At 36.8% G+C, this 27,074-nt stretch overlaps 2 protein-coding genes across 2 annotated transcripts; one reads left to right on the top strand and one right to left on the bottom strand.

Moving 5' to 3' along the window:
• Positions 1 to 14,881: 14,881 nt before the first annotated feature.
• LOC139892521 (26S proteasome non-ATPase regulatory subunit 6 homolog) lies at positions 14,882 to 19,292 on the bottom strand. Its single transcript, XM_071875631.1, has 8 exons — positions 19,086 to 19,292; positions 18,880 to 18,994; positions 17,373 to 17,463; positions 17,161 to 17,306; positions 16,859 to 17,078; positions 16,650 to 16,758; positions 15,580 to 15,748; positions 14,882 to 15,218 (listed from the first exon to the last, which is right to left on the bottom strand). The coding sequence occupies exons 1-8, from the start codon at positions 19,219 to 19,221 to the stop codon at positions 15,044 to 15,046; spliced, it is 1,161 nt and encodes a 386-aa protein (XP_071731732.1). The 5' UTR covers positions 19,222 to 19,292; the 3' UTR covers positions 14,882 to 15,043.
• Positions 19,293 to 20,769: 1,477 nt separating this feature from the next.
• On the top strand, positions 20,770 to 26,399 carry LOC139892520 (uncharacterized). The gene is made up of 20 exons (XM_071875630.1): positions 20,770 to 21,009; positions 21,100 to 21,186; positions 21,279 to 21,347; positions 21,445 to 21,577; positions 21,935 to 21,981; positions 22,098 to 22,184; positions 22,317 to 22,378; positions 22,488 to 22,530; positions 22,621 to 22,701; positions 22,792 to 22,908; positions 23,485 to 23,590; positions 23,695 to 23,758; positions 23,882 to 23,924; positions 24,101 to 24,322; positions 24,418 to 24,579; positions 25,179 to 25,331; positions 25,440 to 25,580; positions 25,731 to 25,817; positions 25,899 to 25,967; positions 26,071 to 26,399. Exons 1-20 carry the CDS (start codon positions 20,878 to 20,880, stop codon positions 26,179 to 26,181), a joined length of 2,016 nt encoding a protein of 671 aa, XP_071731731.1. The 5' UTR covers positions 20,770 to 20,877; the 3' UTR covers positions 26,182 to 26,399.
• The last annotated feature ends 675 nt before the right edge of the window (positions 26,400 to 27,074 follow it).

Genomic DNA, 27,074 nt, shown 5'->3' with positions numbered 1-27,074 from the left:
TTAAAACGAAGAAGTTATGGGTAATACAAATTTGGTTAAAAATGGTTAATTTGACTACGGGATGAATTGATAAAAATCTATACTAACCATATCCTAACTAACTTATATTGTATTATACATGTATTCTAACATATATTATGTAATCTTGATATACCATAGACACGTATACTATGTTTTGACATATCATATCGACGTCATCTATATATATTATTTGGAACAACCATAGACACTCTATATGCGGTAATGTTCGAGTTAGCTATACAGGATTGAGATTTATTCCAAAATAATATATATACTTTGAGTTGTGATCGAGTCTGAGACTTGTATACACTGGGTCGTGGATTGATTCGAGATAATTGATATTGATTTATTTCTGTACTACTAACTGTGGACAACTAACTGTGGACTACGAACGTTGGACTGTTAACTTAACAAAACTTAAATCGTTAAAACATAATAAAACATATTGTGAATTTATTTCGATCATGCTTTGATATATATGTATATATTTGTTATAGGTTCGTGAATCGACCAGTGGCCAAGTCTAATTTCCGACGAAGGAAAAATCTGTGAAAGTGAGTTATAGTCCCACGTTTAAAATCTAATATTTTTGGGATGAGAATACATGTAGTTTTTTAAATGTTCTACAAAATAGACACAAGTACTTGAAACTATATTTTATGATTGAATCATTATACCGGATATCACCCTTTCAGCTTGGTAGTCTAAGAATTTGGGAACAGACCTCCAAATTGACGCGAATCCTGAATATAGATCTATGGGCTTAACGAACCCCATCCATGTTATGGATGCTTTAGTACTTCGATTTTATATACAGATGAGTGTACCTGTATATTGGGGATATTCTAGATGCATTTGTTAATGTCGGTTACCAGGTGTTCATCATATGAATAATTTTTATGCAGATTGCATGTTGTTTATGAGAAATGGAAATATGAAATCTTGTGGTCTATTATTACGATTTGATAAATATATAGGTTAAACCTATAACTCACCAACATTTTTGTTGATATTTTAAGCATGTTTATTCTCAGGTGATTATTAAGAGCTTCCGCTGTTGCATGTTAAATAAAGACAAGATTGGAGTCTGCATGCTTGTATAATATTGTTTAAAAATTGCATTCGAAGGCTTAAGTTGATGTGTAATATTATTGTAAACCATTATGTAATGGTCGTGTGATAACGCTATATTTTAGATTATCATTATTTGATAATCGTCGTAATGTTCTTAAAACCTTTATCGATAAAATAAAGGTTATGGTTGTTTTAAAAATTGAATGCAGTCTTTGAAAAATGTCTCATATAGAGGTCAAAACCTCGCAACGAAATCAATTAATATGAAATGTTTATGATCATTATGAACGGGACATTTCAATTATTGTGTCAGATTGGTCACTCTTCTTCATGAGAGTGAGCAATTGTTGATAAAGGTTCGTTGGGTGGAAGGTCGGATGATCCCGACCGAAATGCACGACTGATTAAGCAGAGTGGCATATGCCTAGGCTTAGAGGCGTATGTGGGAATTTTTTTTGAGTTCGCTTTGCGAACAATGAAGGACTATTAATTGTGATTTAAGGTATGAAGGTGCAATGTCGTCGCGTAGACGGCATTTCAAGTGAATGTGTATGTCGGTTCTGAGAGCCTGAAGTGAATATATGGTGATTGGGAGTATATGACCAACGATGAGAATGGTCATGTGTGAATTGGAATTACAATTCCGCGGGATGTTACCATCTTGGCAGTAAGAATGTGGAGCTGAATCCTAAGTGGGGGAGTTTTTACTGCCGCCCCAGGAAGCACCTGTGGTATTATGTGTAGTGAAGTGTCAGAGGGTACCGTGCTAAGCCTCTATAGGTATTCGAAGTTCCTAACGAGGAAGAGTGACGGGTTGTTAATGTTGACTCGAGATCGTGCGTTACGATTATGAGTTACGATTCCGAAATGTTATGTGTGGAGTTGTGATGACGAGATCAAATGAAGCGTAAGACTTCTTATGTAAGGTGGTAGTGTAGCACCATAGTGCGGTATGAGACCAAATGTGAAGCTTGAGATCTCGGAGTGAGAGAATGAAGTTGTCGTTACGGGTGCTCTCATAATGTAAATCTGGGAAGCTATGAAACTCGAATAGTACTATTGAGTAAGTACAAGTTAGATATCATGGTAGTTGATGTATTTTTCCCTGTCGGGAAATGTGATCGTGGAAATTGTCAAGTGGATTATTCCACTTTACGGACGATTGTGAGGCGGAAGTGTCGGTATTGATTATCTCACGTAGAGACACGCAGATGTTGTTTGGTTGCGAGAGTGTGTACCCTAGTGATGTGACCCGTAGGATTGCATCGAAATGTCGAGACCACCCTTAACGGACGGTCTAGGTAGGAAGGTTCACCCGGATTTGGTGACTATTTTGTGAGTCGTGTGGCGAATTGCGGAAATTTTGTGATGATAATTCGCCGTTGACAGGATTCTAGTATACGAATAGCTTCTATGCTAGAACTAGGAAGACGTATTGTATGGTTCATAGGAGAAACCCTATGACGATGTGTTGATGTTTCGTCTAACTCGTGGTGTATTATTATCGTCCTGGATTAATCCAGTGACAGATAGTCGTGTGTGGATCGATCGATGGAAAGGTGGTGCTCCTAAAGTGTTTATTTCAAGGTTACCGAAATTTCTTCGTGGAAGGAATGACCTGGGTATGGAGCCGGAGGAAGTTGGTTCTTGGTCTAGCGAATATTCAGGAATTATCGGTTGAGTAGTACGTTTGTTAACCGATGGAGTACGGAGTTTTAAGGAAGCATGAATCATTCTCGATTTGGATTAATGCAAGACATGGTTCAGGACGTAGTGGATTTAGTAGATTGCGTTGGGTGATATGGTTATGGATGTAGCTTGTTGCGAGTTGTAGCCAAGAGAACTTGAAGGAATATGTGGTGTTTTCGTATTTCCTAAATGGGAATTCTGGACATTGAGTGTATGAGATATCGCTTGTTGCTGTAGTACATGCTAGTGATTATTAGCGCGTGGTGAGATCTTAGAATTTACGGAAGATGTCATGGATGTCGGGCTTGGTTGTGTTTTCGTAGGATCGTGAGGCGTGACGACGATGATTGTCGGTGAATTGTTCTACTTTTAGGACGATGGTGAAGTGTATGGTACGAGTTTGGATACTCGACGTAGGAGAAACGGTTGCGGTTGTTTTGACTCGTGGGTTGATTACCCGATATCGTTGAAAATGGAAGTGTGATGTACGATATCGTTGTAATATGATGCGTTAGTGTGCGAAGCGAGAATTCGGATACGTGATTACTACATGTGTGACTCCGCGTTGGAAGCGGAAATGTTTGAGGGAGAAGTGCTTGACTTATAGCGTAGGTGCGGATCACGAGGACGTAATCCAATTTAAGTGGGGGAGAGTTGTAACACCCCGTTTTTCAGTTACGCGTTATTTTAAACGTCACTCGAAATACGAGGCATGTAAGTGTATATTTGAATCCCAAATAAAGTTTTAGTTAATGTTCTAAAACCTTACCATTGGATAGTACACGTCATTACGTTTCCAACGATATTTGATTCATCAAAAACGGAGCTACGGTTTGAAAGTTACAACCAAAACAAGTTCCAGTTTCTGTCTCAGCTCATTGGGACGCCGTCCAACCGTTTTGGACGCCGTCCAAATGGCCTGACGGACCAGTTGTGAAATTTTAAAGTTTTTAAAAGAGGGTATGTTGGTCCCTTGATAACAACAGGAGTATTGTAAGGGGGGTGAATACAATTTCTTTTAAAATAACTTAACAGTTAAACACTATTAGTATTCAAACATGCAAATAAATAGTCACAGGTAATTTTCAACAGTTATTCTTTATTGATTGAATCACAAAGAATCACAACTATCCTTGGCGGAATGATAGTTGGTTGATACAGATTACCTAGATTATAGCTAAGAGGTAAACTAAAAGCTATTACATGTTTTTGACTCTATAAAAATAAACCCACACCACTGGTTGTTACAATAGTGGATACAACAATTTATAGTAGTCCTATTAACCGTGTAATGGTTCTATTGTCCACTGGTACATAGGATGTCTGTACTTGTGGGAAAAACTACATCAGAGAGCATGCTCTCCTCTTTCCTCTTTGGTAGCTATTCGCAGGAACACCCCAATTCGGTTTGGCACCACTATTTGATTAAACAAATAGAATGTTATGTTCCCTAGGTGTTGATAAGGTATAACCCATGTCTGCACATGCGTTAAACTTCTGCATTCCCACGTGGTCTTGTAAGGTCACTTGTCAGCCGCCGACGCGTGTCCTTTTCTGTTCAACTTTGTCTTTGACTTCTGTTGAATAGTACCATTGATGTAGACCACTCGGGAAACTACTATGCGTATAATGGAGCATAGCTGTCTTGTGTAGTAAGCTGCATTCCAGCTGTGCTGGTTCTTCATTGCTGAGACACTTCATATTCTTGATTTGCTGAGTACACATCTTGTGCTGATTGAAGAACACTGTCTACCTTGTGCTAGTAGACTGAGCAGCAAACTAAACACTCGACACAGCAAAATCTACTGTCTATACATAAACAAACTTGTGCTGACTGCACATAACATTTTAGTGTAAATAAATTACAGTTTTGTCATAATTAAATCCTTAATTATTTTGGGGACTCAACAATCTCCCCCTATTTGATGATGACAAAACCTATGACATATAGAGAAAACACTAAAGTCAGCACCGATGGACCTAATGAAAAATAGGTAGTAAATTTGTCCCTTTTTATGTTTGTTTTTTGGGATCTTTTGCTGAGTTATCCATATCTTATAATTTGATATGATTTTGAAGATAAACTCATTTCACTTTCAAAACAATAGAGTATGTACAGTAATTACAGCAACAGCAAAATGAAAAGTGAATCAAACAAAAGATACAATTTGAGCACATGGGAGATTATCTATCTTTATCTTTATGTCGTCCTTCTTCAGATAGCTCCTCTTGTTTGATTCTCCAGGCTTCAGGGAACAGATAAGGTATATCAGCAGGGTCAAATACAGGGATATGAGGAGGTAGAATGATGAGGCCTCTTTCGGTTGGTCCTTCACCAGTAGATTGCTTTCCTTTAGGCTTTTGAGAAAGAACTTCTTCTACATTCACTACTGGTGCATTTCCAAACCTTGTGGCTTTCTTGAAGAGCTATTGAAGTTCAGATTTAAGTGTATTTTTGATAGCACTTTCACCTTTACCAATGAAATACTCCAAGATCTCCATCCATTCACTAAATCCTAGGGATCTTAACTCGTCATAGTTTATTCTTTCTTGAACATAATTCTCCCTTATGACATTGAAAGCTCTTTTTGACCCTCTGTTCACTTTGATGATCCTGCTGGGATTGGATTTTCTATTCATCACATCACCATACTTACTCCTATAATAATGATCAGGAAATTCAATGGTATGGACAGGTTCTATAGGAGCAGTAGCAGGTGCTTTCTCAGCAGCTTCCATCTCATCAAGTGCCTTATCCTATTCTTTGACAATGGCTTTGGCTAATTTTAGGGACTCAGCCTCTTGCTTTCTATCAGCAGCCAATTTGTCTTCTATCTCCTGAAGCCTTACCCTCTCAGCGAGTTCAGCATCAGCAGCCTCCCTTCTTTGAATTTCAGCTTGTAAGCCCAACAAATAATCGCCGGCAGTAATTTTCAGGGATTTTGCTGTTTCAATCATCTTTCTACCCTCTTCAGTTCTAAGGGCAGCACGATACTCCTTTAGATCTATACCCAGCTGGCGAGCCTCTTGAAATTGAGCTTTCTCCTCATCAGTAGAGAGCCTTTGACCACTGTTGTTTAAGTATACACCAATTTCAATGCCATAAGTCAAGGCAGTGATGTAGAGTGGCTGATCAAGGGGATGATGCAGCAATCTAACTTGGCGTATCCTTTCATTAATAGCAGCTTGTCTTTGCTCAAGCAATTCTTGTACAGCGATCTCCAGTCTGTAAGCATCTCTTTCATCTGGATTCATTTTAAATAAGTCTGGCTCACCACGGGTAACTGAATCATCTTCCCAAGTTCTGTGTTTACCATGACGTTTTGGGGAAGATGGAGGATACATGATTGATTCACCTATGCCAGATGAACTCACTGGAAACTGATTAACACGATTATCCTGTGTTCTGTTAAAATAAGTGAGGGTCTGGGGAGAGATAGGTGATTGAGCAAATAAGTGATCTCCACTACCCCAGACTGTAAAGTCAGCAGGATTAACCATATCATCATCTTGATTATCTCCCAGCGCATCCACCTTTGCTGGGTCTTCAACACTTGTTTCACCCAGCAGTACACTACTGGCTGGGTCTTCATTCACAGCACTCCTTGTTTGAGTCCAACGACATATGCAACATTTGAGAACGTGACATTCTCATTAGTCAAAGTACCAAAACCCTTTGTGTAACCCAACGAATTATCTCCATACGAAACAACTGGACCATCCTTTTCTTGATAGTCCATCAGCAGGGACTTACATCCGGTCATATGTCTCGAACAACCACTATCGAGATACCAGATTTGCTTGTTTTGAATGCCCTGCACAGTAGCTAAGAGATTAGTTCTTTTTGGGAACCCATCCGAGGATGGGTTCTGGAAGGGTCATCTTTGATGATCTCTTCCTGTCTGCTGGTTTTCTTGAAGAGGCAGCAGCAGATGGGGTTAGGGTAAAAGGATACCGGTTGGCTAAGTGAAACTTGCTGCCACATTTGTAGCATTTTCTCACATTTGGTATCGGTGACTAGTCATACAATGAGTAAAGGGGTGCAGTAAGATCGGGTCAATTTTTGGTTACTGCCTCAATTAGCTGGTCAAGCTTGACTGTCATAATCTCAGTGATAGACAGCTAATCATTCGAGTCCACTTTTGCTTTTTCCTTAAGGGCAGCTTTCTTCTTGGAACCAGTACCATAGTCATGACGTATTGCTTTGCCTTTATCATTTGGAGAGCCTGAGTGGGAAGTTACTGGCTTGTCTACTGAAGCTGATGAGCTAGAGGAAGTTTTTCCTGCTGCCTTGGACTTGCCAGTATTACGTTTGACTGGCTTGTCTACAGCTACTGGTTTACCAGTAAGTTTGTCATCAGCTGGCTCAGCACAATTGGAACTCGAACAAGAAGGGAAATCAGTTGGTTTAGTTTTTCTAAGATTATTTTTAGTGATTTCTCTTTTGATACGTCTTTCTTTTGGAGTCATGTAGTAGATGCTTGAGGGGTCAGTAGTCTCATCAATTGAGGTACTGGCTTCTCTTGCTCTAACTTCATCCTCCAAAATCTCTTTCATGGCAGGTGGTGGGGACACAGCAGGTCTAACAAACTTATTTGTCAAGACCTTTTTACCCTTAACTATCTTGGCAAAAGTATTTGGCAAGACAGCTTCAGGATCAGTTTCAAGAATTGGGTCCATGAAAGTAACTTCTGCAATAGCAGCAGCAGCATAGTCACCAGCAAAGAAAGCTTCAACTTGGGCAGGCACCTGCTCGTTAACACATTTGCTGTGCGTTGAGCTGATGTACACCACGAAGCGACAACCTTTTTAAGATTATCCAGCTGGTTCTTGACTTCTGCTGCCTCAACGTGAAGAGACCTTAAAGCAAAGTTTTGTTTTTCAAGTTTGGAAATATCATCTTTCAAGATTTTAATTTCATTATTTTTGCATTTAAGTTTCTCATTTAAAGATTTGTTATCAGTTTTCAAAATTTCTTCACGTTTGCTGCCTCTACATAAGTCAACTCTTAGGTAGTCAAACATTTCGGCTTTTTCATCATCAGTATAAGTTCAAAAATTATCAACCTTATACATCAATTCAGTTTTCCATTGAGGTGAATCTCTTTTCTGATCAGCTTCCCTCATATCAGCCAAAAACTTGCTACCACTATCATCCTCATCAGACTCATTGACCTCCTTGGCCATTAAACACAGCTTTTTATCTGGAGCATAACCAGCACCATCATCATCAGTATCACTATCAGAGGAAGACGACGAGCTGGTTTCATCCCAATCATGATGCTCAGCAACTAGAAACTTTTCTGGCTTTTTACCCCTCTTATCAGTCTTAGCACTTTCCTTCATCCGAGCTTTCATAGCTTTGTACTTGTTCTTGTACTTGTCAGCTTTTGAGAAAGAGTTAGCATGTGAAGTTGAAGGTTTCATGGACATGCATTCCGCGGCAAAATGTCCAACCTTCCCACAATTATAACACTCATATTTAGGACCCTTGACTGACTTGCTGTTATACCTAGCACTCGGTTTCTTACTCTCTTTGTATGACTTGTTGGTTCTATTACGATTGAACCTTTTGAACTACCTAGCCAGCAAAGCCATACCTTCAGCAAACCCTTCAGCATCACTTTCATCATCACTGCTTTCTTCAGACCCGGTACCACTATCCACATCACTCTCAGCTGTCTCTTCTTCTGCCAACAACTTTTGAAACAGTAAAGCCTTTTGAGCTTTCTTTTTAGCAGCAGCAATAAGAGCAGTATCATCTGTCTCAGAAGATTTTGAAGTGGTGGGGGCAGACCTAAAGTTTTCTTTCAAGTTAAGTTCAAATTTAGCCTCTGCCTTCTCATGGTTCCAAAGTGAACTGTAGAGAGAAGACATGTTAAAGTTCTTTAGGGTCTGAGTGGTTCTTAAAGGGTCAGTAACAGATTTCCATTTAATAGGCAGTGAATCTATGAATTTGTTTACTTGTTCAAACTCAGTATAGGTGACATTCAAAGTGATCAGGTCAGCAATCAAGGAGTTAAACCTAATGAAGGTTTGCTTAAGGGTTTCATTCTTGTAGGCAAAGAACATTTCATATTCTCTTTTTAAAGAAATCATTCTGTTCTGTCTAACTTCTCCCATACCCTCATAGGTGACATCTAGATAGTCCAACATAAGCTTGACATTTTCTTTTCCCTTAATCAGTTTGAACAATGGGTTAGGCAAAGTTATGGCTAACAAGGTTCTGATTTTAGGGTCAAGTCCAACACGACGTTTATCCTCAGCATCCCACCTAGAAGGGGTGAGAATAACCTCTCTGCCAGAAACAGCAGGAGTGTCAGCTGGAGCACTACCAATAGTCTCAGTGGGTACAAATGGACCATCTGTGGAAATACCAGGCATGAGTGGGTCAATAGACTCAAGGTGAAGCATGAATTTTGCCTTCCAAGTTTCATACTCATCTTCATCAAATTTGGGTGGTCTATTGAATGAGCCATTTTTAAGGTAAGCTGTATTTGAATATGCAGCCATGAGAGAATTCAGATCCAAGATATTAATTATCAAGACTGAAGCTCTGATACCAGTTGTTGGTCCCTTGATAACAACAGGAGTATTGTAGGGGGGTGAATACAATTTATTTTAAAATAACTTAACAGTTAAACACGATTAGTATTCAAGCATGCAAATAAATAGAGTCACATGTAATTTTCAACAGTTATTCTTTATTGATTGAATCACAAAGAATCACAACTATCCTTGATGGAATGATATTTGGTTGATACAGATTACCTAGATTATAGCTAAGAGGTAAACTAAAAGCTATTACACGTTTTTGACTCTATAAAAATAAACCCACACCACTGGTTGTTACAATAGTGGATACAACAATTTATAGTAGTCCTATTAACTGTGTAATGGTTCTATTGTCCACTGGTACATAGGATGTCTGTACTTGTGGGGACAACTACATCAGAGAGCATGCTCTCCTCTTTCCTCTTTGGTAGCTATTCGCAGGAACACCCCAATTCGGTTTGGCACCACTATTTGATTAAACAAATAGAATGTTGTGTTCCCTAGGTGTTGATAAGGTATAACCCATGTCTGCACATGCGTTAAACTTCTGCATTCCCACGTGGTCTTGTAAGGTCACTTGTCAGCCGCCGACGCGTGTCCTTTTCTGTTCAACTTTGTCTTTGACTTCTGTTGAATAGTACCATTGATGTAGACCACTCGGGAAACTACTATGCTTATAATGGAGCATAGCTGTCTTGTGTAGTAAGCTGCATTCCAGCTGTGCTGGTTCTTCATTGCTGAGACACTTCATATTCTTGATTTGCTGAGTACACATCCTGTGCTGATTGAAGAACACTGTCTACCTTGTGCTGGTAGACTGAGCAGTAAACTAAACACTCGACACAGCAAAATCTGCTGTCTATACATAAACAAACTTGTGCTGACTGCACATAACATTTTAGTGCAAATAAATTACAGTTTTGTCATAATTAAATCCTTAATTATTTTGGGGACTCAACAGGGTATTTGAGTCTTTTCACTTGGGGGTCGGTTGAGCCATTAAAACTGATCCAATCTCATTCTTATCCCCATTTTCACCTTCTCAAACACTCTCATCCATTCCTAGAGAGAGAGGAACCCATTTTAGAGAGAGAACTTGGTTTGAGGAAGAAGAAGAGTGAATCGGGTCAAGTCGCGAGAGTTAAAATTGTTCACCTCGTTCACGGCTACGTTGTGGTAGTGTTGGTAAGTCTCAACTCCGAATTTCATTTTGTTGATTTGATATTCAAGTTAGGGTTTGAGCTTGTTTAGTTGTGAAACCCGTTTATATGACGAAGTGGGTTTATTGTGACTAGTTATTTTTGATACTTGGCGGGTTTTGGGTTGGTTGACGTTTTGGCCATGATTAGACTTTGATTTTGGGTGTAATCACTTAGTTTAGTGATTATGGAAGTGTTGAAACACTTTTTGAGTGTATTTGGTTGACTAATTTTGAAATGAGTCAAAATTAGGGTTTATGTGTCAAATTGGGTAAGATAAGTGTTTAACACTTGTGATTTGATTTAATTGGTGTATTAGGGCCATTTTCACTTGTGTTAGTGATTATTGGTTAGTTTGGGCGTTTTTGGACTTATGTCAAAACGGGTTGACTTTGAATTGGTCTAATTTGATGATGACACTAGTTTGGATTAAATGGATGTTAAACGCTTTTGTTAAGTATTAAATGGTGTTTTTGGGTGTAATTACTCGCGAGAAGTAATTTTGGGTTAAAATGATATTTTAACATAAAACGTGGTCTAAAGCAATATGGGTCAATGTTTCACGTGTTGGGGTTTTGGTGTAAATGACGTTTGAAATGATTACTACCTAAGTAGTAAATTAGTGTTAAGACCTAAGCTGGTCTAATTGGTGTCAAGTATAATTTGGGTTAAATTGTACTTTGTTGAGTGGGTTTAAATTACCACCCGAAGTGGTAGTTGGTTTGTGTCCATTAGGTGTTAAATGGGCGGGTTTCGGCGAGCGAGGTGTAATCCCTCGGTTAAGGGATGTTTGTGTCGGGTTCTCTTTTAGAGAATGGCTATTTATGTGTATATTGTACCTATATGTGATATAGGTGGTTACTTGCTCGGATTTGAGGACGGAGATCATGTTATACATGACCTGTGCGGGCATTCCAAGGTGAGTGGAATAATTATATGTGTATGTATATGATTTATTTATTTGCAGGGTATGGGTTTAAAGTTCAATGTTGACGATACCATATCCTCGTGTGAGTTACTTTTGATGAGGGTTTAAAGTTCGGTGTTGACGATACCTCATGTATGGAGTTAAAGTTCGATGTTGACGATGCCATACCACTATTGTAGTGATTTTGATGAGGGGTTAAAGTTCGATGTAGACGATACCTCATATGTGGGTTTTAAGTTCAATGTTGACGATACCACATTAAATGGGGCGGATGGGGTTTAAGTTCGATGTTGACGATACCATTCGCGGGGCTAGCCTTGAATACTAATGGATGTTGTGAACATCAACGTTTTATTGTGTTATAATGTAGCATATTATATTGTTCGGATTTTATGCTATTGTTGTGCTAGCTTGCGGTATTGAAAATTTAGCATTATACTTTGCGATGGTATGCTAATTAAATTGCTAGTGTGTATGAGGTAAATTGTGTAAGTGATTGCAAGTAAGTAGGTTATATATGTATGTGTATAATTATTGCATTCACTAAGCTTTTAGCTTACCCCTCTCGTTGTTTACCTTTTTACAGGTATTGTGTTATGAAGCTAGCTAGTTGTTAGGCTAGATGCGTAGAAGCGCTTGGGCTCGATAGGGTAGCTTTTGGATGTTTGGACGCGGATTTGGGGGATTTGGTAGTCCCCGGAATTATGCTCTTGGTATTGGGTTGGGTTATTAAGTCTTAACCCGTATTCGTGGTGTAAATACTTTTATGTAACGTTTTGTTGATGTAAAACTTGATTGGGTTGTTACAAATCGTTTTGGTTTTGATTCGAAGTGTTTAATGTATTTTTAAATGAAATGGGGCTGATCAGGTCTGCTGGACGCCGTCCAAATTGGTTGGACGCCGCCCAGTATAACGTGGGTTGCAAATTTTTGGGACAGTCAAAGTTAGAACAACTGGACGCCGTCCAGATAACTGGACGCCGTCCGAATGAACTGAACTATTAAATTTTTTTTTAGGGCGTGTTTTTGGTAAAACGAAGTTGGGTCGTTACACATACAAATAAAATATAATGAAACTAGAAGCACTAATTTATACAATATTGGATAGGATTTGATAACCACTCGAGCCATTCGAGCTTTTGTTTTTGAGACGGCAAGAAATCCAATCAAAGGAGACTAATTGAACTTCCATTAAAGCCCCCGGACCATTCCAACATTCATTCGAGAACACTTTCTGATTTCGATTCTTCCATATTAAATAGCCGCATACCCATTCCATTGCTTGCCATATACCCGCCCCCCAAGGAGTTAAATGTCGCCCACTTGCCCCACGAAAAACTTCATTGATACTTAGATTTGAAAACGATCCCATATTCTACCACTTGTAGACTCTTTCCCATAAATCCAATGCTTGTTGACAAAATCCCATATGCCATATAGTCGCCGGAAATTTTATACAACAACAACAACAAGAAAACACAATCTCACAAAAGTGGGATATGGAGGAGGTAAGATGTAGACAATCCTTCCTCTAATCCTAGAATAAAGAAAAGTCATTTCTGTACCCAGAGTGAAATACCCAAGAGTATAATAAGTCCTCCCTCGTCGGTCGTTTTATCTTTTGCCAAATCAAAGGAACATCCTTAACCCGACCCCGCGAAAATGCCTTCTTATCTACTTGGCCACCCAAAAAACAAGTTTTGAATAGATTCCCCGTAGTCCAAGTCTTCGTCATGATCAATGAGCTTAAGAGAACCCGATGTAGAAGCGGTATTCCTTCTCAACCGCAAGTTCAAGTCTTCAAATTGATCTCTATGAACTTCTGTATTCAAAACTTACCACGCTTTGCAAAAATCTTCGCACGCGGGGTCCTCACAACCACAATAAATCCTTCCACTACGACCTATCGATATCGGTAGAGGCCTATCTTCCTTCAAAACATCCCCTCGACTTGCCTTCAAATCTTCCTTCTTTTTCTTCTTTTCTTTCTTCAAACGAATCAACCTTTCCGCAAATGTAATATTGTCTTCATTACTATACTATCTAAAAGACAAAACCATGTAGCACTGTTCATCAATAGTAACCAGGGGTATTTTCATCATTTCACCTTCTTCTTTTTTTTTTTTTTTTGTCTCCAACGATAAAAGAAGCAACTTTCGTAAAAGAACCAACCCTTCAATGTTACCAAAAGATGTCGAAAAAAAATTCTTTTTTACAAAAAAATCAACTACCTTTTTTTTTCCTTCCTCAACGATAAAAGAGGCAACTTTCATAAAAGGAACAACCCTTCAATGCTACCAAAAGATGTCGAAAAACATTCTTTTTTACAAAATAGATCAACTAACTTTAAAAAAAAAAAAGGAACGCTAAAAGAAGCAACTTTCACAAAAGGAACAACCCTTCAATGTTAGATGTCGAAAAAAATTCTTTTTTACAAAATAGATCAAGATTTTTTTTTTTTAACTCGCATTCAAAACGGAGCACCTGGCGCGAATCAAGGGCTCCACACCTAGTTTAGCTCAAAATTATCAAGTTGTGCATCATTATCGGTAGAGGCCTATCATATAGGATGTCACCCCCCTTATTGAGTTATTGGTAGTGGCTTATCTAGGAAGCTGTGCATCGTTAGATGTTTTTTATAGGATCTTTTGTCGTAAGTTTTTTTTTTTGAGGGTGGTGATGCGCGTACTCTTGCAACCTCTTTGAACGATAATTGGAAGGTATTTTAATTTTGCTAGTTTGGTCACTCAATGAGAATTGCTATTGGTGTGATTGCCTAGTGTATGCTTGAGCATTACAGAGCATGCGCCAAGTTAAATGCTTTTGATCAAGTACAAAACTACAGATCATGACACGTTGATAATGAATATATCATTATTCTTAACGAACATTGTGATTTCAAAACATGATGACTAATATTGAACCATGAGAAAACTCACTGCTCGAATTTGGTACGTCTCGAATTCGGTTCCCATGGATAATATACCGAAAATACCAGTACCGATACCGATTTCTTAATTCGGTTCCGTATTCGGTTGTTAACTTCGGTACCGATACCGATTTCTTAATTCGGTTCCGTATTCGGTTGTTGACTTTAGGTACTTTAGGTTTCGATACAGTTCAATTTTCGTACCAATCTCATCCCTATTCAGTATTGGTGCACCTCCTCCAAAAGAACCAAGAATTACCAAAGAAATGCATGTTCCCTTCATTTTCATTGGTGGCACCCGGTGACTATCAAGTGGCTCCACCCTCATTTAGATTATTCATATCCATTTTAAAATGAGATGAATATCAATTGTCATTGCTAGACTTAGGAACAATGAAGCCTTGTAAAATGGTACTATACTACTGCACAAGTTTCATGACACACCTAAAGTTGCAAAACGCAAGCATGTAATTGCACAAAAGTTAACATGAAACACAAAAGCCAATAAAACTTGAGTTATTGACCATAAAAAGGTAGACCGAAAACGGATATTATAAAAGAAGATTTCGATAAGGAATTGAAGCTAATACAGAGTTTTAACACAAGGGGTCTTAAATAAAAGGGGAAATGGAAGGAGAGAACTACATGCTTAAAGATCGATAACACGAGAAAGCTTCTGAATCCGATTCAACAAGAAGTCCCCTTGCTTAATAGTTGCTTGATACAAAGCATTCTTTGCATCTGGACGATTAGTTTCAAGTACACCTGCTACTTTATCAATCTTGCAATGAAGCTTCCCTGCTGCAATGAATCTCGACAGTTCTCTGTTTGTAGGAAAATTAGTCTTGTTAGATGAACTAACTATTGTGTTATAAAAGGTAGGGGACATCCAAGTTTTCATTTCAAGTGCGAATGAGGGTACATTCATTTACTTACTAACGAGTTAACTCTGCTTTTCTCTAATAAATAACAAGTAAATGAAACAGATAGCTTAAAAGAAGCAAGTCAAACAAGTCAAAAGTCATCCTAAGTATACTTGTCGCAATAAACCTTCTAAATCAGTTGCATATTAGACTATTATTTTGACATAATGTGAGTTTTAAAATCACATCACATCAAATTAGAGTTTATAGAAGAAGAAATAATAATGATAAAAATATTTAAAAAGTGTTTTGAATTACTTACAGATCAATGAAGTCGACAGTCACACCAAAAGCCTTGGCCATTGCGTCAATAGTGACACTCTTGTAAGATTCCAGGAATTGAGAATAGACAACTGTCCTGATCTCTCTCATGTAAAAACGGAAGTGTGGGTGCAAATAGCGGTCCAACTTAATTTGCTCCGAGATCCCAGCTGTAAATTAATAACGTTAATCATAAAAACAACATTCTGGCTTCACGTTTTTATACGATGCTTTAAATAAATTACTATGCGCCTAAGGTTCATGACAATAGATTACTATGAATAGTTAAATAACTCTTGAAATACTGAACCACCATTTTGCATACTGGGTTATTATATTAGCATGGCTTCATAATGTATCAAGAAATAAAGCTTTGACGGCCTACTTAATGGTATCGAATGCTATCAGTTTACTATGCACTGGAGGTGTATTTAACTTATGAACAACCGGCATTGAGTGAACATTTGTTGAAGACAAATCAAAAGAGTAATAATAATTAAAAAATATCTATAAACAAAATGAAAACCAAGCGAGTCAAACAATTCAAAGTGCACATACCACTGACCACACAAGTAATTCTCCAGCAGTAGTATTGATAAAACACAGATTCTTCTTATTATAGCTGACACACTAACTGGTTATAAAAAGCTATATAGTTTCAGGACAAAGAAGTGTTTTGAGGCAAACATGCCATCTTTTCGGTCCCTAAATCACTTGAACCCAACCCCGAACCCATACCCATAACCCATTTTGACTTGTATGAAACCCACCCAACTCACCCATTTTGCAACCTCTAATGTGTGCAAACTTTCAATTACAATTGTCTGATTACTCCATATGTGGAATTTTTAGATCCATATAACTATATAAGTATATAATTACACAAATCACATTACTAAGCACAAATCCCATGCTACCGTTAAGACCATAACTTCTAATTTCCTATGCATATGTATGGCAGCCTTAGTGTAGCTTAGATGTTTATATCAAAAATAACATTCGTCTTATAGGTTCACTATGCAGTCCTATTTTACAAACACGCTAAGCAGATGACACATTGAATAAACTCACCAAAAGCAGAGAAGAATGATTTGTATTGACACTCATACAAGGAGTTCATAAATTCTGACAAGTGTGGAATTTTTCCTATCACGGTCAGAATCTCTGGTGCATCCACAACCTGCAAAGTAAGGAATACTTCAAATTCGCTTAGGATAATAATGAAAAAAAAAAAAAAAAAAAAACTTTAAAAAAAAGCCAAACAGAGGATTACTGGCTACCTTTTGCTTTAGTGAAACTCTATCCAATGAAATGATGCTTGCTAGAACAGTGTAGAATATGAAGGTGTCATATGGGAAAATTTCATAAGTAGTGAATGTTGATATGGAATCAAGGAACAAATTAGCAGCTTTCTTGAAGTTGCGAGTAGACATGCAGTATAAGCCTTCATACACTTTCAGTCTATTTTTCCTCTCCCAATCACCTCCTTCCTCAAACAAACTGCCATCAGAGTAAGATTAATGAATTGAAAGCAAACATAACTGAAGAATATAGTGGGATAAAAAAAGGAACTTCAACTCACTTCTTTGCTTTATCGATACTCTTCGATATAAGATCAAAATCCATGTAGAAAAAACCCATTTGCAGTGTATAAAATACCAAATCCATTTTTTGTCCTACAGCAACTGTTTTACCTTCTGTCAACTTGAGTTGTTCTAGTGCTTTTTCCTGGTTGCATTTAAAGACATGTTACACACTGGAAATATGAAATGGCTAACTATAGTTTATGTGTACCTTGTCACCAATTCGGACGTAAAACAAAGATTTTGCCAGATGAGCTTCTCGGACTTCACTTTCTCCTAAATTTTCTTCAGCATCAGCTATTCTGATAATGACAAGCAACAGAATAAATGGATGATAAAACAATCAAACCCTGCAATCTAACACATAGACCCTTAACTTTCAAAGGTACGTACAATGAAAATACTGTACATTATTAACCATTGAACCTTAAACAACAAGTGATCTTAAACCATGTGTATGAACTTGAGATGGGAAGCTCATAATAATGTTCATATCAAGAAGCTAGTCTCTTATTGTACAAAAAGCCTGACTATAACATAATAATTTTTATGTCACCGCATAAAACTGCACTAACATGATATACTCTTCTGATTGCAGGAAGTGAAGGGCAACTAAACATTTCAAGGATCTACATATCAACAACTTTAAATAAACAGAAAATGTGTTGATCAACCAGAGAACAAAGTCAACAAACCAATTTCTAGGTTGAATTCATGTGTCAAGCACTATCATTAAATAAGCTCACAAGTCTTTACATAAACTTGGGTCAGAACTCAAGTTTATTAGAATAGAAAATTTATATAGAGGATTCCATATACCATCTGGAGCCCAGAAAGTTACTATGCTATCATAACAGAATATAATCATAAAAAATATGCATGCTCATACAATTAATATGTGTCAGACCACACTTCCTAATCGTGTGTTGATCTGACATCAACAACAATGTTTCGTCAGTAATGCAATTCACGTGACACCTAAAACTCGCTTACCTAAGATATGCAAGTGTGTGAAGAAGGTGCTTCATGTTGAGTAATGGAACCATATATGTTTCAGGTTTGTTCTATAATCAACTTCAATAGCAAACTGTAATCTACATAAAACAGAACTAGAGTTCCTAAATACACCCTTCCATTAACTTCATTTCCCTCATAACAGCAAGCTAGGTTTGCTCATAAAGTGTCTCAATTCAAAAATTCTTGGCTTCTTATAAATTTGTAAAAAGTCAGGCTTAATCACAAAGCCAAAACTGCAATAGCAAGTATATGGCTTTCAGACCTTATTATGTCTTATGTCTGCGGGGGCGCAGGCGTTTTTACTGCAGACAGTTGTTTTTCTGAAGACATAAGATAAAATAATGTCTTATTATGTCTGCAGCCTCGCAGACTTAGAAATGTGCTTCTAAGTGCTACAGATAGACTTAAGTTATGTTGCAGACATTAAAACAAACAGTCTTCATTATTCAGCATACAGACCTTGACCACATCTTCTTAACAGACATGGTCCGCAGATCTTCAGACAAAAACATCTTAAAAAACAAACAGCAACTTAGTTATTTACGCTGAGACGCTATTAGGGAACGAATCTCAACTGCAATGAACACGTAACACGTACAGTAAAAAAAGAAAAAAGAAAAAAAAAGAATCAAACAACTAAATAAGTATAATCAAAATTAATTACATCCACACATATACGATACAAGCAACCATAAGCTTACTTTTCATCAAGCTTTTTAATCTCCTCCGCAATCTTAACACGCATCGAGTCCAGAACCTTCTGATCAAGCTCCAGTACCGAACTCGCAGCTAGGGTTTCGTATAACGGTGCCATATCTTCAAAATACAGAATACACACAATTACAACATATTAAACCTAATTTAAAACAAATGACCAGATCTAAACAGTTACGGTGGAATTAGTTACCGTCGGCGACAACGGCGGACATGACTTCATCACGGAGACGGACTTTTTCGATGTCATCAACATCGGGCTGAGTAAGAAGAAACAATTTGTTAGCGAGAACAAGATGAGGTTGTTGTGTGCCTTCTGTACCTTCCATTACGTTAAGCTATATCTTATCCGGTTGAGTTTAGTGATCGGAATAATAATGCTTCTGATTTTGATTTTGTTCTTCACGTTCACTTGACTTGCAGAAGGAGATAACTTATTCTTATTTATTTGGCTAAGTTGCGGTTTATGCCCTTGCTCTTTGGTTATTGTTCATTTTAAGTCCCTTAATTTTTATTAAGTAACATGGTGGCATTGGTGGGACAATTTACATTTACATTTACATAACACTTATTTAATTGATGATTTTAAGTTACGATTGTGATTTGCTAATATGTCCCCTTAAAAATAAGTTATATAACTCGTTCAATGTATTCTTCTTTTGTTTTAAGGTTTTGCTCAAATGCATTACATTACATATATAGAAATTCATATCTCAATGTTTAATCTCTTGTTAGTTTCATTTTTTAGTTACTTCTCGACATACACACCTCATATTGTTTCGATTCCAGTTTTTTAACTTGATTTCATATTAAATAGAGTCAGTCAGCTTAGAGCTTCTCAAGGTTTGATTTTTCAAGGTTTTCGGATTTTAGTTTATAAAGTTTGACCATCTTCATATTTCTTCTCAATTTTATAATTTGTTCGGCATTTGAGCGGAGATGGCGATGATTTGTTTTGTTTGTTTTTATTATTTATATAGCTGACCGTAGTGTTCTAAGAAATATAGAATGACATGTTTAAATAACCCATCAATTATATATATATATATATATATATATATATATATATATATATATATATATATATATATGTGTGTGTGTGTGTGTGTGTGTGTGTGTGTGTGTGTGTGTGTGTTTGTTTATAAAATTATGTTAAAAGTCAACGTCAGTCAACGTTCGCTTCGTCCTTGATATGTCCCCGTCCCGACTGACTCGTCCCTCTAAGGCCTTGACCGACGCATCCTTGACTTAGAGACTTTTACAACCTTGTTATTTGTTACATTGTGGACTACTTATTGTGGACTACTTAAACAAGTGTAATATTTCTTGTTAAGTTAAATAATGATGTATTTACGCTTTAATAAAGTGACTTTGGAACGAGATTCCTGATAAAAACATGATGATTTAACCTTGTGTTGTAGCTTACGTGGTAGTGGCTCGCTTCTCTTAGCGAGAGGTCAGGAGTTCGACTCCCGTGGGGTGCACCATTGCACACAACGTTGCCCCTTAACCCTTGAATTTCACCCAATGGTACCTTTCGCACATCGCGTTGTGGGGCAGTGGAGGAGGGGTTTTTACCGCTTATGCCTTCGAATTGGGTAGGGTTTCCTTCTTGGCAGCAGTTGAAAGCGAGTTATGCAATTGCGGTAGATGAACGTGTGGGTGGTTTAGTCTCCTGGGTAATCCCGAATTGCTGTTAAAAAAAAAACATTATCATTTTCAAAGATTCGTTCGTGTAATACGTACACCCTCTTGTAATCTTATTGTATACAAAGAAGTCAAGTTTATGGACTTATATGTCAATATCTTAAAATTCAGGTCCATTTTAGAAACCATCATCCAAAACCTCACAAAAAACCCTCGCACTTTATTTCTTGAGTCTGCTATTTGTTGCCGTACTGCCGTCAAGAATTATCATTATCATTATCAATATAAACTGAAACTGTTCTCCGGCAAGGATATTAATAAATTTACAACCGAAAAATATGGGAAAGAAAACAAAAAAGCCAGGAAAAGGAAAAGAAAAAACTGAGAGAAAAACAGCAAAAGCAGAGGAGAAAAAAGCTCGTAGGGAGTCTAAAAAAGTCTCCCCTGAAGATGACATTGATGCTATTTTGGTACACTTTTTATACCCATTTATATAAACACATATACATATCTTTAATTTTGTTTTATCAGTTAAAAAGGTTATATCTTTGAGTGTTTAGTTAAGCATACAAAAGGAAGAAGCTAAGAAAAAAGAAGTTCATGTTGAAGAAGATGCACCTAGGCCGTCTCCCAGGTCTAATTGTTCGGTAAATTAATCTGCTTTTTTGTATTTAGTGTAGCAAAATTAGGTATATGTTGTGAATTTGGGAATATTGATTTGGGATTATTGGTTGTGTAGCTGAATATTAATCCGTTAAAAGAGAGCGAATTGATACTATATGGTGGTGAATTCTATAATGGTACCAAGGTCTGTGTTACAGTTATTGTTGTGTTATGTTTTTGCTAGTGAAATTGTGTAGGGGACTTACATTAAGAATTATTTGATTTGATATATAATAATGCAGACGTTTGTTTATGGTGATCTTTATCGGTATGATGTGGATAAAGGGGATTGGAAGCTAGTTTCTAGCCCTAATAGTCCGCCTCCTCGCAGTGCTCACCAGGCTGTTGCGTGGAAGAATTATTTATATATATTTGGTAAAGTTTTAGAATTTCGATTAATCACACAACTAATGTACTAATTCACTTAGAAAAAGTAAAGATTATATATACTTTGACAAGGTTTAAATTTACTTGGATTATACATTTATCTGAGAAAAACTTACAAGCTACTACATAGCATATACTATATCTTTATGGTAACTACTATGAATAATGTGAAGATAATGTCGAATGTTCAACAGCCATGTAAACAATACATAAGTACTGAACTTTACAATTACAATAAATAAAAAAGGAATAAGAGATAAAAGTTGATTGTTTAGACATATTAGTAATATTGAATATGCAAGCATATGTATAAAGTAACAAACTTTTTATTTCGCTTGTCTTTAGGTGGTGAATTTACGTCTCCTAATCAAGAGCGTTTCCATCACTACAAGGTAAAGTACCTACGGGCCTTGAAGTTGACATTTTTTTCATATGGGGCATGAATATACACATTAAATTAATCATGTTAACCTGTAATTTGATGGAGTGTGTTTTATGTTGATTGCAGGATTTTTGGATGTTGGACTTGAAAACAAATCAATGGGAACAGTTGAATTATAAAGGCTGTCCTAGTCCACGTTCTGGTCATCGGATGGTACATTATTTGGACCTTTAATAGTTAATAGTGCTTACAGTTTTTGCCTTTAAAATAAAAATAAAAATATAAATTAGTGCTTACAATTTATGTTTTCCAATGTATCATTGTAAACTTATGCCTCATTTGTAGGTTTTGTATAAACACAAGCTCGTTGTTTTTGGTGGCTTTTATGACACTCTTCGTGAAGTGAGGTTGTTATTTCATCTGTTAAGAACATGCTAAATGCTAAACTAACAAAAAGCTAAATTACTATTCCTTAGTATATATCATATATTATTGTTGCTTCGTATCATTTTGCAGATACTTCAATGATTTGTATGTCTTCGATCTCGACACTTTTAAGGTAAAATTTGCAACATAAGTTACTTCAAAAAAATTTGGTGGATAATTTTGTTATATATACAAGTGAAATGTGTTAACTGGTTTGCTGCAGTGGCAAGAGATAAAACCGACACCTGGATGCCTGTGGCCGAGTGCTCGTAGTGGTTTCCAGCTGTTTGTTTACCAAGACGATGTAAGTTTTATTTGATTCAAATTTAGGATTTAGGATACATATACATGAAAACCATTGTTTTTTAATTTTCATTTTAATATTTGATTGTAGATTTATTTATATGGCGGCTATTCGAAAGAGGTATCCTCTGATAAAAACAGCTCGGAGAAAGGTATTGTTCATTCGGATATGTGGGTTCTTGACCCTAAGACTTGGGTGTGGAACAAGGTATTTATGCTTTCTTTTAAATCCTTTTTTTATTTAATTAAGGTTTAAGCATCCAAAATCTGAAAATGTATAAAACTTTACCCAAATTCTTTTGTATGCATTAAAACTCAAAAAATTATATTACAAGTATTCAACTATTGCTATTATATGTATCCATTGACTTCATCATTAAGTAACTGGTATTTTCTGCTGATGTGGCAACCATATCAGCTGCCACCTCATCAGAACGTGCCACATCACCGGTTTACAAGGTAAAGATGTCGGATGCATACATAGCAATCAATTGGAAATTTGATACATACAATGGAATGTATGGTAAAGTTGGATACATTTTCAGACCCTATTCATGTGGTAACTAACGGTGTGATTTTTGAATGAATTCATTAAAGCCTTTGTAAAGAGCAATTGTTGTTACACGGAAACATACTTATATAAAGCTAATTAATGGAAACGGCATGATTTAAAAGCCAAACGACAAAATTACGGGCCTCTTTTAGTATATAAGATAAATTTGCAACTGTGAAAATGATTGTTTTATATATTATGTGTTTCTATATAAACTTATCGTGATCTTAGGTAAAGAAAGGTGGGATGCCACCTGGGCCTCGTGCCGGTTTCTCTATGTGTGTCCACAAAAAGCGGGCCGTGCTCTTCGGCGGAGTTGTAGACATGGAGGCTGAAGGTTGGCAGTCTCTCTAAAAAATTTATCTTCTTTTCAAATTTTTGGTATTTTAAAATCTAACGTTGTTCATCTCCTACCTAATGTGTATTCAATTGGATGTGCAGGTGATGTGTTAATGAGCTTGTTCTTGAATGAACTTTATGGCTTCCAATTGGACATTAATCGTTGGTAAATCTTTTTATTACTGCATAACATTGTCACTAGAAGAAATTTTACTTAATCTTAACCTAGTTTGTATATCGAAGTGTATACAGATTTGTTCACTATTCTACGTTATCTCTAAATTTTCAGGTACCCATTGGAACTGAGAAAGGAGAAATCTACAAAAGATAAGGTATTTTTGGCATATATGTTTAGTCTCATTTGTCTTTAAATTGGCCTTTTTCAAGAATTATATAGCTTATGTGCTAAATGTATTAATTATCTATAGACTCTTTATTTGTATCATATAATAAAATATAATAGTAACTGATATACTGCTGAAAATGGTTTATTGAATCAAATTTGCAGATGAAGAAGATAAAAGATAAAGAGACTCTTTCTAATGTTATTGATCCAATGGAAGTATGTACTAATGATGAAGATGATAATATGGATTGCAATATTGATGATATCTCGTCTAATATGGAGAGAAACATTAGGGTTAATGGTTCTGAAGTGTCTGGTGAATCTAATACGAACACTCGTGCATCAAGCTCAAAATTACTCAGTTCGTCATCTACTTTAGAAGAGGTACGTTTATAATAGAAATACATTTTTTTTTTTGTTTCATGAATGATAATAGTAACTGATATACTGCTGATAATCTGACTTGTTGTGAACGTCAGGTAGTGAAACCATGCGGGCGTATAAATTCGAGCATGGTGGTGGGAAGAGATACGTTGTATATCTACGGGGGAATGATGGAAATAAGAGATCAAGAAATCACACTTGATGATTTGTATGCGCTTAATCTAAGCAAACTTGATGAGTGGAAGTGCCTTTTACCGGTTTGTAATTTTTTTCGTAGTTAACTTTACCCCTGTGGATCGTTAGAAATAAAACATACCCGAATTGATCCATTTTTAAGTAAATGGGCCAAAATTGCCTTTTTATGTTCTTGGGAACACGTGGGATTCAATTGACTGATATCATGATTTTATCTCGTTAGAAATAAAACATACAGGTTTGATCTGTTTTTAAGTAAATGGGCCAAAATTGTCTTTTTATGTTCTTAATTGAAATCCGTAACAAGTTATGTAGCGGGTCAAAGTGGTCCACTTTTTTTGTCAGTCGAAACAAACTAGTTGCTCAGAGTTTATAACTTGTGTGTCAAATATATTTTGGAAGTAGTTAAATTTTCAAGAATTATATAGGAGGCTTTATGCATTAATAATACTGTTTACGTGATTTTCAACTCGTCGCTTTGTAAGTTAACTTCTTATTTTTAGTTAGAAATAAAACATACCCGAATTGATCCATTTTTAATTAAAAGGTTCGAAATTACCTGTCTTAATCTTACTAGAAAACAAATGGGATTCAACTGAATGAATTGACCGATTATGATTTTATCTCGGTTATGAGTTTACTTATCTTTTTCTTTATATAGGCATCAGAGTCTGAGTGGGTTACAGCATCAGAAGATGATGATGACGATGATGATGATGATGACGAAGATAGTGAAGATGAAAACGAAGACAAGTGTGATAGTGATGAAACCGATGATGATGATGATGAAGTTGATGATGAAGATGATGTGGAGGTGTTTTTTTCTCTATTATTTCACTGTCACACTGTTACATTTTCCCCCTAGAATATACTTAGTGTTGGTTGTTCTCGATTTTAATTATATATATTATATTTTTTGAAGGCTCCAAATGACGGTTTGTTGGGAGATGCTGTTGCTATAATTAAAGGTCAAGGGAAAAAACTTCGAAGGAAGGAAAAAAGAGCTCGAATCGAACAAATTAGGGCTAGTCTTGGTCTTTCAGACTCTCAAAGGACTCCACTGGTAATTATCTTTAACGAGTATTTATAATTAATAATCAAAATAATCAATTATTATACATACTAGAATGGTTACATAACAAGCTCAATTTTTGACTTCTATTTCCAAATAAATTTGGATTGGTCGTTGATATATTGATTATATTCCGTATAGCCCGGGGAAGCTTTGAAAGACTTCTATAAGCGGACGGATAGCTACTGGCAAATGGCGGCATATGAGCATACTGCACACACCGGAAAGGTCGCCCCAAATCGGTTACTTTTACTGAGTGTTATCTTAGGTTTGACTTTTCGTCTGATTGACTTTTTATTTTCATTACAGGAACTGCGTAAGGATGGTTTTGATCTTGCTGAAACTCGGTACAAAGAGCTGAAGCCAATTCTCGATGAGGTATGCATTTTATTTAGTTATAAGCTTGCAATTGGATTACTAATTAACCGGCCAACATACAATTAATTTGTTTTCTCGTTATTCATTTTGTGTTATGTTGCAGCTCGCTATTTTAGAGGCAGAACAGAAAGCTGAAGAGGCTGAAGGTCCTGAAACCAGTAGTAGTACAAGAAAGAAAGGCACCAAGAAAAACAAACACTTGGGTTCAAAATAGTACTTATGAAAGTAGGCTCGACGGTTCACTCAGATGCATTTGTTTGTTCAATGTTTCACCAAGACAATTCTTAATGTTAAATTTTTTTTGCCATCGTCTAGTATTGCGGTCTGTCCTTGTGTATTTTGGCGATAGATATTTGTATGCTCTATAGTTAATGCGAGTAATGTGACAATGTATATGATCTGCTCATTTAAGTCAGATGCGTAATCTACAATATATACATCCCCAAAAAAGAAAAAGGCTTCGGCGGCGGGATAAGAGAGTGCGGGAAAAGTGGCTTGGCTTTTCGGACTGAAGGAAGAATCCTAAGGGTGGAACCAGAAATCAACGGGGATCAAATCCTCCTCCCCCAAAATGTACCAAACTCAACATAGATGACTTATCCACCAAGGGATTCGTGGAATTTCTGTGGATTGCGTGTGTGTTCGCGAGAATGGATTCCTCGTCAGATTTTTCCCTGATTCAGGAGCCTTCTTTGGACGCGGCTATTGCTCCGCGGCGATACGGACTCGACCCGCTCCTACCCACCCAGTAGCTTCGGTTGTTGAATCTCGTAGTTTATTCTCTTTCGCCTATCGGCCGGCCGGTTTTCAAAAAATGGGGTTCGATATAGGGAGTCCTCTCATGCGAATTAAATCAACTTACGCCGCTACTAACGGGGTCTCGGTTGATTTCCCTTCCTTTGTGAATGAAGTTAGGGAAAGGGAAGAAAAGAAAGATGGTCACTGACCGGTTCCATGTTTTCCCCGAATTTCACTACGATGAGCTGGTCCCTCTTTTAGTAAGCAAAAGGACTTCTTTGGGAACTCCATTGAATCATTAGTATTTTTGCTAGCAGAATAAGGGAAATTAATTAAAATATACTTCTAAAACTGCTTATATCAAAACAC

Source organism: Rutidosis leptorrhynchoides, chromosome 2 (genome assembly GCF_046630445.1).
Source record: "Rutidosis leptorrhynchoides isolate AG116_Rl617_1_P2 chromosome 2, CSIRO_AGI_Rlap_v1, whole genome shotgun sequence".
In the NCBI taxonomy this organism is placed as follows: Eukaryota; Viridiplantae; Streptophyta; class Magnoliopsida; order Asterales; family Asteraceae; genus Rutidosis; species Rutidosis leptorrhynchoides.
The sequence above is the reverse complement of the archived record's forward strand: the minus strand, read 5'-3'. Positions and strand labels throughout refer to the sequence as shown.

Bases quoted from the DNA above. Each gene is read 5' to 3' on its own strand.
- LOC139892521 (XM_071875631.1), bottom strand. From the start codon at position 19,221: ATGGAAGGTACAGAAGGCACACAACAACCTCATCTTGTTCTCGCTAAC. The intron at 16,759-16,858 runs GTAGCCAGTAAT...CTTACTTTGCAG, and splicing joins GAGTTTCACTAAAGCAAAAG to GTTGTGGATGCACCAGAGAT. The intron at 15,219-15,579 runs GTAAGTAATTCA...TCCTACAAACAG, and splicing joins ACTGTCGACTTCATTGATCT to AGAACTGTCGAGATTCATTG.
- LOC139892520 (XM_071875630.1), top strand. From the start codon at position 20,878: ATGGGAAAGAAAACAAAAAAGCCAGGAAAAGGAAAAGAAAAAACTGAG. The intron at 21,187-21,278 runs GTAAATTAATCT...TTGGTTGTGTAG, and splicing joins CTCCCAGGTCTAATTGTTCG to CTGAATATTAATCCGTTAAA. The intron at 25,968-26,070 runs GTATGCATTTTA...GTTATGTTGCAG, and splicing joins TGAAGCCAATTCTCGATGAG to CTCGCTATTTTAGAGGCAGA.